Raw genomic sequence first — 15,362 nt, 5'->3', positions numbered from 1 at the left:
GCTGGCACAAAAGTTAAGAAGCCATAGAGAAAAACAACGTATTAACACATTACAAAATGAAGAAGGGAAGATATATTATGATGAAAACTCCAAAAAGGAAATTGCTCAGAGGAAATGAAAGTTATTCAGAAGAAAAGTTCAGAGCATATTTAAGAAAAGCCGAATTCCCAAAGATTCCAGAAACAATAAAATCAATGCTCAATGGGGAAATCAATCTGGCAGAAGTTGTAAAGGCAATCGACAAAACAAAAAAATAATAAAGCATCCTATCCTGATGTCATACCAGCAGAACTGTATATAGAACATCAGCATACCTTGACCCAACATCTATTAGATGGTTTCAAAGTAGTGTTTTATGAAGAGAAAATACCAAAATCCTGGATAGAAGCCAATATAGTACTGATAAAAAAAGAGGGCACGGACCAGACACAAATTCAAACTATAGGCCAATATCTCTTCTAAACGCTGATTATAAAATCTTCACAATGGTTTTTTTATTTTTTATTTATTTTTTATAACAAACAAGATAACAAATAAAACCTTCTTTCAATTGTACAGTGTGTCGGTTTGGTACATATGTTGTGTGCACAATACTTATAATCCTTTCCTCTTAAATTTACATTCATATTATACTCTAATCAACATTTTATATCATATTGTATCATTATACTATCATTAAAGTTTTAATTTCAATTCCAGTCTATCTTTAAAAACACAATCTCAACTCTTACTAAATTGTATTCATATTATAACTTGTTCAAAATAGTCAATTATAATATATCATTACTATTACAATATACTTCAATTTCTTACTTTTCTATCTAGCCATTCATAAAATAAATCCCAGATCTTAGAATACTCTTTTCTTCTTGCTCTCTAATTGCTAATGTTAATCTACTCATTTCTGCACATTCCATTATTTTCCTAATCATTTCCTCCTCCGTCGGAATTTTCTCATTTTTCCAATTTTGTGCAAATATAATTCTAGCTGCTGTTATTACATTAATAATCAAATATGTTATTTATTTACTATAACCTTCAGGCAAAATTCCTAATAAAAATATCTCTGGTTTTAAATCTATATATTGTTTTATCATTTTTTCCAACCATGTGTGTATTTTAGTCCAGTATATTTTAGCTTCTGCACATGTCCACCACATATGGTAATATGATCCAGGTATCTGATGACATTTCCAACATTTTGCCGAATTATCCTTAAACATCTTTGCTATTTTTTCTGGGAGTAGATGCCACTGTAAAACATCTTATACAAATTCTCTTTATAGACATCGTTAATTTATAGTTTCTAGTCCATAATTTCTGCCACATCCAAATCTATCCCATATCCAAATTTTCCCCCCAAGCAATCTTTTCTTTGACTTGTTCTTCTTCTAATTTCATTCCTAATAAATAATCATATAGTTTTTTTAAATCATTTTCTCTTCAGTACCTGTTAAGATTTTATCTAATTCAGTCAATTCTTTATAAAACCCATCTATCTTACTTTCTTTTTCATATCTAGAATGTATTTGCATATATGAATACCAATTCCTGTTCATCCCTTGTTCATCTAATTCTTGCTTTATTTTGAGTTCACCCTTTTTGTTTAAAATTTCATTATATCTTACAATATGTTCCATTTTAAAAACATTTAGATATGCAAATGCCTCTATTGTCGATAACCAGACTGGTATTTTCAAATAACGTTTTTTCCTTTATTTTCTTCCATGTTGATAATAAAGCATCTCAGATATAATGTCTCTGGAAATATTCATGGACCTTACTTTCCTTATACCATAAAAATGCATGCCACCCCAATTGCAGATCATGATCTTCCAATGTTAACAGTCTAGTATTTATGAAAACAATCCATTCTTTCATCTACATCAATATTACTGCCTGATAATATAGTTCCCAATTTAATAATCCAAAACTTCCTCTCATTCTAGTGTCCTATAACAGTTTTAACTTAATTCTTGTCTTTTTTTCCTGCAATATATATTTCAACATCATTTTATTTAAATCCTCAAAATTATTCTTTCCCTAATTTTATTGGAATCGTCTGAACAAATATAATATTCTTGGTAATATATTCATTTTAATTGTCGATATTCTCCCTGTTAGAGATAACTGTAAGTTTTTCCTTTTTTCCAAATCTGTTGCAATCTGTTGTTTTAGTCTATAGTAATTATCCTCCTTGAGTGTTTCACATCTCGCTGCCAATTGTATCCCCAAGTATTTCACTTTTTTTGTGATCTGGATATTCAGTCTGTCCATCAATACTTTTCTTTGTTTTTCTGTTATGTTCTTCACTAAAATCTTAGTTTTTTCTTTATTTATTTTCAGTCCTGCTACCTGCCCATATTCTTTTATCCTTTCTATCATCTTAGAACCTGTTTCCAATGGTTCTTCTAATATAAAAACTAGATCATCTCCAAATGTCTGTAATTTATACTCCTTTTCTATTTTAATTCCCTTTATTTTTTTCTTTTTCCTAATGTTTCTGTTTAATACTTCCAAAGTTAATACAAATAACAATGGTGACAGTGGACATCCTTGCCTAGTTCCTTTTTTAATATTGATATCTGTCAAATCTCTATCATTACTTTTGCTGATTATTTGTAATATACTGCCTCAATTGTTTTTATAATCTTTCTCCAAAGTCCATCCCTTCAATTTGAAGCAACATAAACTGCCAATTTACATTATCAAAAGCTTTCTATGCATCTAAAAAAACCAAGGCCATTTGCTTCTCTGGATGTGCTTCATAGTATTCCAGTGTATTCAATATTATCCTCACCTTGTCTTTTATTTGCCTCTTAGGCAAAAATCCATTTTGATCTGTATGTATAAAGTAATTCAAATATCTTTTTAGTCTTTCTGCCATTATTGAGGCAAATATTTTATCATCTGTGTTCAGGAGGGATATTGGTCTATATTTTTTTATCTGTTGTAGATCAGTATCTTCTTTTGGTATAAGAGTAATATATGCCTCTGTCCATGAATTAGGTACTTTAGTTTTTGTCAAAACATCATTCATTACTTTGAGCATTATAGTGCTAAAAGATTCCTGTAATGACTTGTAGAATTCTGCTGGTAACCCATCTGGGCCAGGTGCTTTCCCAGAATTTTGTCTATTTATCGCCTCTGTCAGTTCCATCATTGTTATTTTTCCTTTTAACATTATCTTAATTTCATCAGATATTTTAGGTAATTCTGCTTCTTGCAAGTGTTGCTTTACTTTTCCTTCTTCAATATTCTCTTGGTCATATGATTTCTCATAATACTTCTGTACTATTTCTTTCTTTTCTTCATTCCCATAGCAAATCATTCCATTTTCATCTATTAATTGTGCTATCCTTTTCGATTCTCTCTCCTTTTTCAGTTTGTATGCTAACCATCTGCCTGGTTTATTTGCATTTTCAAAAAAGTTATGTTTAGTTCTCCTAATTTTTTGTGCCTGTTCTTTTTCCATCAACCCCATTTTATGCTTAACTATATCTTTTAAGATTCTTTTGTTGTGGGTATCTTTGTAGTTCTTTCTTCAGTTTCTTGCAGTCCTCTTCTAAGATCTGTTATGCTTGTCTTTTTTTTTATATTCCTTCTTCTTGTATGAGTTATTATCAGACCTCTGATGTAGGCCTTCATAGTGTCCCATACATTTTGTTATTAAGTTTCCTCCTTATTAGTTTCTTTAAAGATGAAAGACAGATCTTTTCCCATATTTTTTATGAATTCTTTTTCCTTCAAAATTGAATTATTCAAAGTCCACCTTGACCTTTTCTTTTGTCCCTTCCATTTGACCCATATTGCATTATGGTCCGCCCAAGTATTTGTTTCAATATTTACTTCTTGTATATTTGAGATTAATTCCGTTGACATCCAAATCATATCTACTCTTTTTTTTAGATAAAAGTTTTATTTAAGTTTTCACAAAACATACAAATACAAATAAAATATCTTTTTTTTGAGAACAGCATGGCCCCAGGTTATCACTTCTCCATACAGACATAAACTCAATACATATTTATCTTCTACATTCTAATCCATATCTTATAACTATTTTCACAATTTTTCCAATAGCTTTTCCCTTTCTTTACTTCCTATAGCCTTATTTTAAATCATCTCATTCCTTTCTTAATTCAATTAAATATCTTTTTCTAATTTTTAAAATCTTTCTGATCAATGTTTTTATACTTTTGTCTGTCCTGTTTACAATTTCATATTATCTTTTCTCATAGAACAAATTTTCCCCTGTAATTACTAGACTGGAGTGTAACACCTTTGTATCTTTTTTCAAATCTTATTTAAAAATTTAAGTTGCACCTTTACAGTTACAACATTCATTTTCTAACCTCTATTTTATAACACAACACCTATTTTCAATTGAATTCTGCTTGGTACATTCCCTTTAAAATACACACTAAATTCTTAAAAGAAAAAAGTATATATGTATATATGTCTGTGTGTGTGTGTGTGTGTGTGTGTGTGTGTGTGTGTGTGTGTGTGTATATGGTGTTCGGCTTGGTTCGGGTATTTTCCCACGTCATTGTAGTTCTTTTAAAGTTGTAGCAACGTTTCAGCAGAATCTCATCTGCCATCATCAGGCTTCTGTATTGTGTCCGTCTGTGGGTCAGACTTTTACAGTGGTTTCAGATTTAAATTTGGGGCAGCCTATTGCTGTGCCAGAATGGTTTTTTCTTCATCCTGATTGGTTGGGAGTCTTGGTCTGTGTTTATTGGTCTCGGAGTTTGCTGTGTTCTGCTTGATGGGTGTTTCTGATATCTTCTGTCTGTTTTTTGGCTCTTTTTGTATCTTGATTGGCTGGCAGCATTGTGTTACTTTAATGGAGGCCTTTAGTGCAGCTTGGCTTCGGGTAAATGGACGGCTATCATTAGTTAGGAAGCTGGGTTTCATCTGGATGAAACCATTTACAATGGTAAATGGAATAATTATTCTATTCAAGTACAGCTCTGCCATTAATATTAATAACAATCTTTTACATTTCTATTTCTTTTAACAAACATTACTAGTAATATCAGTTGTCTTTCACTTTAATCATATATATTTCATATTTTACTTTTATTGTCTTTAAATAAAAAACCAAACAATAGTTATTAACAGTAGTCAATAAAGTTATTATTCTTATTCAAGTTCATCTTGTCAACTAATAAAAATCTTCCATGTTTCTTTTCAGTTTTTTTAAACGTTCTTTTTAAATCGAGAGCCTTATTCTCCTTACAAACAAATATTCCACTACACATCAATAGAAATTTTTTCTATCACTTTAATCATCTAACATATTATATAACAATGCTATCCCATGCACCTTTGCAGAATCCTCTCCTTAAATTTTAACTATTGTCTCTGTGTCTTTTAAATAGGTTTATACCTTTAATTCTTGTACATTTTTCCTTCTGTCTTTTGTAGCTTCTTTTCCTTTCCCTCTTCCCTCTCTTCTTCTCCCTCCCCTTTTTATTCCATTTTCTATCTGATTCTCCCTTCTGTGATCCTCCCTTCTGCTTCTTCCTGATATTATGATTACTTTTCAAATTACTCTTTTTTTGGTTATTGCTTCAGTACTTAAGTTCTGCCAGCGTTTCTTGTTGTTTTTCATAGTTCAAAATCTCCATTTCTAAAAATTGAAATACAAAGCCAAAAGATCCTCTTCCGTCTTGTGCTTCTTCTTTTTGTTCTTTAAGTCTCATTTTTAACTCTTTAAGGAGTGATGTCATTTTAAAAAAAATTAAACAACTCCCAATTGATTTTATTTTATTTCATTAGGATCCTCCATCCAAAGTTCCAGAAATCATCCAATAATCTGAGAAAATGGGTGTGTAAATCACATATACAAAGTGATGGCAATGTTCCCACCCCCAATAGTTCAATTGGCTCATCCAATTAAAAGTTGTGTATATCATCATGTGGGCATCTCCAGGTAGTGATGAGGCCTCTGTCCGTTGACCTTGACATATTTTGGTAAAGAGTTGCGCACAGCTTATACAGTTCTATTTTGTAACACCTTCAGCTCACTTCCCATAACCATATTCCTCCCCCGTTATTTATGATAGCCGAAAGATGCAAAGCAAAGAGAGAAAATCTTGAAGGCTGACATTTGGCCCTCCTGCAAAAGAGGCGTTAGTCCTATAAAAGATAAAAATAGAAGGTAACAGAAAATATACATGTAACACCATAATACTATTTTTTAGGATTTATCAGGATATTTAGTACGAAATGCCTTGATAAGCTTAGGAGCTCTAACGTCCTTCTCATTCACCCATTCAGACTGGGAAGGAGGGAAATGTTTCCAAACAATCAAATATTGGAGTCGACCCCTTTGTTTTCGAGAATCCAAAATTTCTTTAACTTCAAAATGTTGTTCACCTTCAATTACCAATGGCACGGGGGGGATCGACCTGAGTTGGTCTCAAGTCGGAGGTATGTTCAGGTTTTAATAAACTAACATGGAAAACAGGGTGGATCCGTCGGAGGGTTTTAGGTAATTTCAGTTGGACTGCCACAGGGTTCACAATTCGTTCAGTTGAGAAAGGTCCAACATACTTAGGTCCAAGCTTTTTTGACTTTTGTGTGGTCTGCAAATATCTGGTGGATAAAAAGACCTTGTCACCAATTTGATATGGTTTTTGTGGAGTTCTCTTTTTGTCTGCAAAAATTTTATGGGGTTGATGAGCATCATCTAATGCTTTATGGGTAACCAGCCAGGTAAGCTGGAGCTGTGTTATCCATTCATCTAATGACTGAATATTAGGTTTCTCCTGTGGAAGCTCAGGTATGGGTACAAAGTCTTCTCCCTTTAGTCACTTTAAATGGAGTAAACCCAGTACTACTATGTACCAAATTGTTATATGCCACCTCAGCGAATGGCAATAGGTCAGCCCAATCATCTTGCTGATAATTTATATAACATCGAAGATACTGTTCCAATACCGAGTTAGTTCTTTCACAAGCCCCATTGGTTTGTGGGTGGTGGATGGAGATTAAGCCCTGGGCGGAGCCCAATAACTTCAGGAACTCCTTCCAAAAGTTTGAGGTAAACTGGACACCCCTGTCTGAGATTATGCGTTCAGGAACCCCATGTAACCTGTAGATATGTAAAATAAACAGTTTAGCCAACGTTTTCACAGATGGGATTTTCGGACAAGGTATGAAATGTACCTGTTTGGAAAACAAATTGGTTACTACCCAAATAACTGTATTCCCCCCACTTTCAGGTAATTCCACTATAAAATCCATAGAAATTTCCTTCCATGGAGCAGTTGGTCTAGCCACATTTTGTAGTAAGCCTGCTGGTTTACCAGGAGGCCGTTTGGCTGAGGCACAGATAGGATAGCTAGCCACATAAGTCTCAATGTCCTTTTTCAAAGTAGGCCACCAAAATTGCCTTTTAACCAAGTGTAAGGTCTTCACGGATCCAAAATGTCCAGCAGCTTTAGAGTCATGAGCTTGCTGTAATATTTGGTTTCTCAGCTTTGCTGGCACATATAATTTGGCCCCCACCCATGCCAATCCATCTCTAACCATACAGTTATTTGAGTGAGCAAGGAACCAATCATCAAGTTTTAGAGCTTCTTTTAATTGTGCAGTTAAATCATTTGATAAATCAGCTTCTTTCTTTTTCCGGGCTCTGGTAACCACTGGATTTAATTGTTGTTTAATACAACAATTAAAATATATGGATATCAGCAAAAACTTCCTAAATATAATCACAGCAATATACACACAAGAAGAAGCAAAAATAATAATAAATGTAGAACTGACAAGTAACTTCCACATACAGAAAGGCATGAGACAAGGCTGCCCTCTCTCCCCATTACTATTTATATACACACTAGAGGTCTTAACAAGAATAACTCAGCAAGAGTCCCAGATAAAAGGATTGAAAATTAAAAAAGAAAAATTTAAACTGTAAGCATATGCCAATGACTTAGTTTTCTTTCTGGGAGATCCTGAACAAATGGATCCGAAATTATTAGAAAAACTCAAAGAATATGGAGAAGTAGCTGGTTTGAAAATAAATAAAGATAAAACGAAAATTAAGAACATGACCAGCAAACAAAAAGAAAATCTTGCTAAGATACTAGACATCCAAATAGTCCAAAACATGAAATACTTAGGAATTACCATCTCGGCACGCTGCTCAACGATCAAAGAAGATAATTACGAGAACTTATTGAAACAAATTTAAAAAGACCTAGAGAATTGGAATAACCTTCAACTATCACTAATAGGCAGAATTTCAGCAATCAAAATGAATATACTACCCAAAATTTTATTTCTATTTTAAAATATACCGATTAACTTAGAAAAAAAAAAATTCTTTAAAGATTTGAATAAAATGACGTTAAATTTTGTGTGGCAGGGTAAGAGACCAGGATTAAATTGAAACATCTTCAAAATGCAAAAGAAAGAGGGGGAATTAGGTTTTCCAGAATGGCAATGCTACTACCAAGGGATTAACATGGATTAAGGATTGGATAAATCTAGATAACAAAAGTCTCCTACTTTTAGAAGGGCATGATTTACAACATGGCTGGCATGTATATCTGTGGCCTGGTAAAAATATGACCCTCCAATATTTTTTGAGGCACAAAATTTGGAAAGCTTTAATTTTAATTTGGAATAAAATAAGATTGCAAAATTATATGGAAACTCCAGGTGGGCTTTCATCTTTAGAAGTAATATCATACCCGAATCTTTACAATCAGGAAAAGGCAATCACATATAGAGATATTTTAACAGATGAAGGTCGATTAAAGCAGAGACAGGAACTTAGCCAACAAGGTATAGCATTGGAATGGTGGGCATATCTTCAAATACTTTTTTTTAAAAAAAAATATTTATTTAATTTATTTATTTATATAAACATAGTTATGGATACATGAAATTGATACATATAAGAAAAATAAAAGAAATAAAAAAAGCAATAGGACAGGGATGGTAGGCACATTGGTGCGCTTATGCACTCCCCCTACAGACCTCTTAGGAAAGGGTGAGGTCAATAGTAGACAGTCTAAGGTTAAAGTTTTTGGGGTTTGGGGAACAAGCCACAGAGTCAGATAGAGTACTCCAGACATTGACCACTCTGTTACTGAAGTCGTATTTCCTGCAATCAAGTTTGGTGCGGTTTACCTTGAGTTTATATCTATTGTGTGCTCTTGTATTGTTATGGTTGAAGCTGAAGTATTAATTGACAGGTAGAACATTGCAGTGTATAATTTTATATACTATGCTTAGATCGGACCGAAGGCGGCATAGTTCTAGGTTTTCTAGGTCTAGAATTTCAAGTCTGGTGGCATAGGTATTCTGCAACAAGTAGAGGAGTGGATAACTCTTGTGAAATATTTCTGGACTTTCTCAACTGTGTTAATATCAGATACGTAATGTGGGTTCCAGACTGATGAGCTGTATTCAAGTATTGGTCTAGCAAATGTTTTATATGCTCTAGTTAGTTAGTAGTGTGATATTACCAGAGAAAAAGCTACGTAGGATTAGGTTAACAACTCTTAATGCCTTTTTGGCTATGTAGTTACAGTGGGCTCTAGCACTTAGATCATTAGAGATGAGAACTCCAAGGTCCTTGACAGAGTTTGGATCATCAACAAGGTCTTGACTATTCAGCTTGTATTTTATTTTCTGATATTTTTTGCCAATATGTAAGACAGAGCATTTATTTGTTGAGATTTGAAGTTGCCATTTGTTTGACCATTCTGGTACATAGTCGAGGTCTTTTTTAAGGGTAGCAGTATTGTCTATGGTGTTGGATAGCTTTACATCATCAGCGAAGAGAATGCAGTTGCTCTTAATATGATCACAGAGATCATTTATGTAGAGTATGAAGAGAGTTGGTCCTAGAACACTGCCCTGGGGGACACCACTGTTGACAGGTACAGAACTTGTTTGGACACTCCCAATTTTGACCATTTGTTGTCTGTTTGACAGGAATGCTTCTATCCAGTTATGCAGGTGTATACAATCTAGATATGAAAGAGATAAAAAAGAATGTGGAATTAACTGCCAACATTAGATAAAATACTGTTAGGATCAGAGAAAAAAACAAATAAAAAAACTTTACAAATATCTACTAGACCACAAAATGTATAAAGAGCAGGTTAAAGAACCAATGCTAACCTGGGCTAGATATCTCAACCATAGCATAAACCTAGACCAATGGCAGCAAATTTGGGACCGGAACAAAAAGATCATGCTACCCACATCTTACAAAGAAAATCTGTTTAAGATGTTTTATAGATTACATCTCCCACTGGCCAGACTAGCAAAAATGTATGGTTCTCAATCGCCCACATTCTGGAAATGTCTGAAAGAAAGGGGTACCTATTATCACATGTGGTAAGACTGAAAGAAAATACAAGAGTTTTGGCATAAAATCCGGACATGGCTGGAGGAAATGTTGGGTTTAAAAATTAACTTTATACCAGAGACATTCCTATTGGAAATAATAACAGAGAATTTTAGTAAAGCAGATATGTACCTAACTATTCATGTTACTACAGCAGCAAGACTATTGCTTGCCCAAACTTGGAAGTCAAAAGAAATCCCAAGTGACGAAGCATAATAGACAAGATTTTTCAATGCACTGAACTAGACAGTCTGACATTAGAATTGAAAGAATGAGACGTATCAGAATGTTATAAAGTATGGAACAATTTCTATGTATGGGGGGATATGAAAGGAAGTATATAAAATGTAAGTTAGAATCTAAGATGTAATTGAAATGCAGCACAATGATTAAGATATAAAACAACACAAAGATCAAATGTAAATAAATAAATAAATAAATAAATAAATAAATGTAAATAAATAAATAAATAAATAAATAAATAAATGTAAATGTAAATGTAAATAAATGTAAATGTAAATGTAAATGTAAATGTAAATATCTATATAAATGCTCATATTATTTAATGAATTTTTTCTAGTATAATAATGTAAAGACTGATATGTATGTCAAAGTCCATCACGTTCAAGATTTTTAAATGTTTATTTTCAATAAAAATATTATATATATATATAAAAAAAAGAATTTGTGCAAGCCATTGAAGCTGCAGAGGAAAGACAAAGGCTAGGCCCTCGGCCCAAGAAACAGATTCCTGGAGAAACTGCCAGATTGAGCTGAATCCAGAGATTGGACCAGAGAAGCTGCCTGAACATCTTTCCTACTCCAGCCTAGCAAGGTCGGTCCATGAGCCAGAATGGAGAAGCGTGGGGCTTTTGAATCGGACAACTCCTGAGACTGGAACCTGTTGCCTCCATCCCATAGCCAATCATTGGCAGAGCTTCCAGAGCACTTTGAGTGACTTAAAGTGGGGAGTTATGTTCCACAGTTACAACCTCTCCAACTGAGCTGGAATTTAACTCGACCCACATTCACTTTTCCTGGTCTAGGACCTGACAGCATGGTGTTGGTGACATTCCTCTCGGCTAGAGGTGCACGGCAGGGGCAAGCAGCAAGGGAGAGACAGCAGATGCAGCCAATATTTGGAATGTTACAAACTCCAATTCTCCCCCCCTCACCAGTGAGGATATCCCAGCAGTGAGGATATCCCATCTGGAGTGTATTCCCCCAGGCTGGGGATTCTATCATGGTCAGGGGTGGATCCAATGCCAGTGGATGCCAGCACCTGTTGCATCATCTGTTTGGGATCACCATGGGGCAAATTCTCAGCAACAATCCTGGTGCAGCAGTGGGGTCAGTTCCAGCAGCAGGCTGCAGCCACCTCCCCCCCACTTTTCCAACACAGCAACGAGTTCAACAGACGGCCCTTATTTAGCAGCCAGCAGCTCCTCCACAGATTCCAGCTCAGCCGGTGGTCACCATAGCGATTCCATCAGCCAGGCCAGAGCCCCCAAGGTTTAGAGCAACTTTTGATGGGAAGCCTGAGAAACTTGCATACTTCCTCAGCCGAATCTGGGCACATATAGATCAATTTGGAAACCAATATGGAACAGAGTGCCACCTAGTTTCCGCAATTACAGATGGGATGAATGATGGAGATGCTTTGGCCCTAATAGCCCAGCTACACAATGGGGACGCTGCAGAACTAAATGATGCAGATGTATTTGTTGAGCTGCTCAGGGCTAGATTTGAAGACCCCCACAGAGTAGGTGAAAGTGAAGATAAAATAAAGGAGATGAAGCAAGGTAATTGGCCCATAAAAGACTTTGTATGGGACTTTAGATGGATCGCAGGCAACCTCATGCATTGGCCTGACAGGATACTTCTGCGTTATTTTAAAGAAGTAATTGATCCAGAAGTCAGAAAAGCCTGTGGCATCCGAGGGGTACCAGAGCAACTACATGACTGTATGCCATGTCCATTGCTCTGGATAGAGAAACCAATCCACACCAAAAACCTCCCTCTGAGAGGCCCCCTAGGAGAACTTTGGCCAGACGTCCTCTGACTAAACCTGCTGAAGCTGCTCCTAACCAACCTACAGGAATTATCAAATGCTATCGATGTGGCCAGGCTGGTCATAGGGCTTCCAGATGTCTGGCCCCTGCACCAGTTCCACAACCAACAGCTGCCAGAGGCAGGAGAGCTCCACGGAAGCCACCAGACACCAGTTGGTTTGCCAGACAAGCTGTAGAGGTTCCCCTCCCCACAGAAGAAAGCGAGGAACCTCTGACCAAAGAAACCCTTTCTGGAAAGGCAAATGAGGAAGAAGACCCCATGGTGAGTGCTGCCATTCCCCCTCAAGTGAAGTTGGTACCAGAGACTGGGGAGGCTGGGGAGTTAGAAGCAGTAATAGATACAGGATGCTCCAGATGCCTGATTGGGCTCCCTATTGTTGAGCAATTAGGGATAAAAACTAACACCCTAAAATGCCCAATCAAATTTGAACAGGAAGATTAAACATTAATTGGAGGAGTCCCAGCCACCCAAATTATAGAACTGATCAGATTAGAAATGGGTAGGCATCGTGAACTTATACGACTTATAGTGGCTCCAAAAATGTCAGAATCTATCTATCATATTGGGACTTGCTTGGCTTGATAAATAGGCTCCTACCATCAATTGGGAAGATGGGTACTGAAAATCATAATTGGTGTTGGGCTGCTGCCCTCGGTCCCTCCTGAAAAGAGACTGCCACCCAACAAGGGCCCACAACCAGAAGCAGTAGCTACTGCTTCAGGGTTAGGCGAACCCTGGTTCCTAAAGAATACAGAGACTTGGCTGAGGCTTTTAGTGAGGAGGAATGCAACATTCCCCCCCCCCTCATTGAGCCACTGATTGTGTCATTGAATTAGAACCTGCGGCAAATCTGCCCAAACCAAAGATGACACCAGCTGAGATGACTGAGTTGAGGAAATAAATTGATACCAATTTAGCCAGAGGCTTCATCGAACCAGCAAAATCTAGGTTGGCAGCCCCGGTACTATTTCAAAAAAAGAAAGATGGTGGCCTGAGATTATATGTGGATTTTAGAGGTCTTAATGCTGTGTGCATAAAAAACACGTGCCCCCTCCCCCTAATGAAGGACTTGCTAAATCACTTATCTAAAGGTAAAATCTTTACCAAGCTAGATCTGAAAAAAGCCTACTACCGAGTCTGCATAAAGGAAGGAGATGAGTGGAAAATGGACTTCAACTGCCCTCTGGGTAGTTTTCAGTTCCAAGTCAAGCCTTTCAGACTCCAAGCCCCCCCCCCCACTGTATTTATGCAACTAATCAATGATGTGTTATATGCACATTTGTACAAGGGGATCCTTGTGTACTTGGATTACATTCTTATATTCAGTGAGACCATCGAAGAACATGTCAAGTTAGTGAGGCAAGTACTGAAAAAACTTTTAGCCACCAAATTATATGCAAAACTGTCAAAATGCGAAATGTCAAAATCAGGAGATTGAAATGGACCCTGGAAAGATGAAGGCGGTGCTAGACTGGCAGTCCCCCAAAACACATAAACAACTTAAAAGCTTCTTGGTGGAATTTTATACAAATTATCTTTGTACGAGACTAACATGGTTAGTCTGTAATTTATTTTCCAAATATGTTCCCACTTGTCTAATTCAATACTGTGGCCCATGTTTTTTGCCCAAATTATCATACATTCCTTGACTGTTTCTTCTTTTAATTTGTAATCCAAAAGATATTTGTATATTTTACTAATCAATTTCCTTTCCTCTCCATGCCAAATCTTGTCTAATTCTTGATAAGTCATATTAAAACCAAATTGGTCTTTGTCTTTTTTATAATGCGTTTGTAATGCATAGGGCCACCATGCTATCTCTTTTCCGTGGATTTGTATTTGATTCCTATCCTTCAACTCTCCGGTTTCATGTAGTAAGTCTTTATATCTTACAATATTATCAAAATCTAAAACATTTGGATGTGTAACTGCCTCCATTGTGGATAACCAAAGTGGGACCTTAGGATAGTGATTTTTTTTTTAATCTTTTCCCAAATATTTAATAACACGTTCCTTATATAATGCCTTTGAAAATACGAATGATATTTACTCTTTCCATCCCACATGAATGCTTGCCACCCAAGTTAGAGATCAAAGCCCTCTAATGTTAGGATCCTTTTATTTATCAGATTAACCCAGTCTTTAAGCCAAGTTGCTATCGCAGCATAATAGTATATTTCGAAATCTGGAAGACCGAAGCCTCCTTTCTTTCTGTCATCCTGTAACTATTTATATTTTATTCTGGTTTTTTTCCCCTGCCATATGAATCCAGATATATGTTTATTTAATTCTTCAAAAAAGCTTTTCTCCAACTTGACCAGCACTGTCTGAAATAGGAACAACAATTTTGGCAAAACATTCATTTTTACTATTGCGATAGTAAATAGATATTTGTAAATTAGCCCAATTATCTAAATCTTTACATATTTAAATTGTTAATTTATTGTAATTGTCTTTTTTAATTGACGAGCACCTGGCTGTCAGCCATATCCCCAAATATTTTACTTTGTTTATCACCTGTATCCCTAATCTATTTGTTAGTTCTTCCTTTTGTCCATTTGTCCATTTTTTTGTTATCACTTTTGTTTTTTCTTTATTAATTTTAAACCCTGCCACCTTTCCATATTGTTCTATTTCTTTCATTAAAATGGGGGTCATTTCTAGTGGGTCTTCCAATATAAATGCCATATCATCAGCAATGTTTGAAGTTTGTACTCCTCTTTTTTAACTTTTAATCCCCTGATCTCTTGATTTTGTCGGATTTGTACTAATAGCGTCTCTTCTACTAATATATAAAGTAGAGGAGCTAGGGGGCATCCTTGTCTTACATTCTTATTTATCCTTATATTATCTGTATTTTCCCCATTTATTAATATTTTTGCAGTTTGGGTATTATATATTGTCTTGATGA

At 35.5% G+C, this 15,362-nt stretch overlaps 2 protein-coding genes across 5 annotated transcripts in view; both read left to right on the top strand.

Annotated features, from left to right (window-relative positions):
- Positions 1 to 15,362, top strand: part of PARD3B (par-3 family cell polarity regulator beta) — a 926,621-nt gene that overhangs the window by 439,805 nt on the left and 471,454 nt on the right. The gene's annotated exons all lie outside the window — the stretch shown is intronic.
- Positions 11,978 to 12,892, top strand: LOC148133090 (uncharacterized). The gene is given in 2 exon segments (XM_087955017.1): positions 11,978 to 12,339; positions 12,342 to 12,892. Coding segments are annotated over 2 exon segments (870 nt in total). The 5' UTR covers positions 11,978 to 12,020.

Source organism: Notechis scutatus, chromosome 1 (genome assembly GCF_049901735.1).
Source record: "Notechis scutatus isolate UNSWTSFEM ecotype Mainland chromosome 1, rNotScu1.2, whole genome shotgun sequence".
NCBI lineage: Eukaryota > Metazoa > Chordata > Lepidosauria > Squamata > Elapidae > Notechis > Notechis scutatus.
The sequence above is the reverse complement of the archived record's forward strand: the minus strand, read 5'-3'. Positions and strand labels throughout refer to the sequence as shown.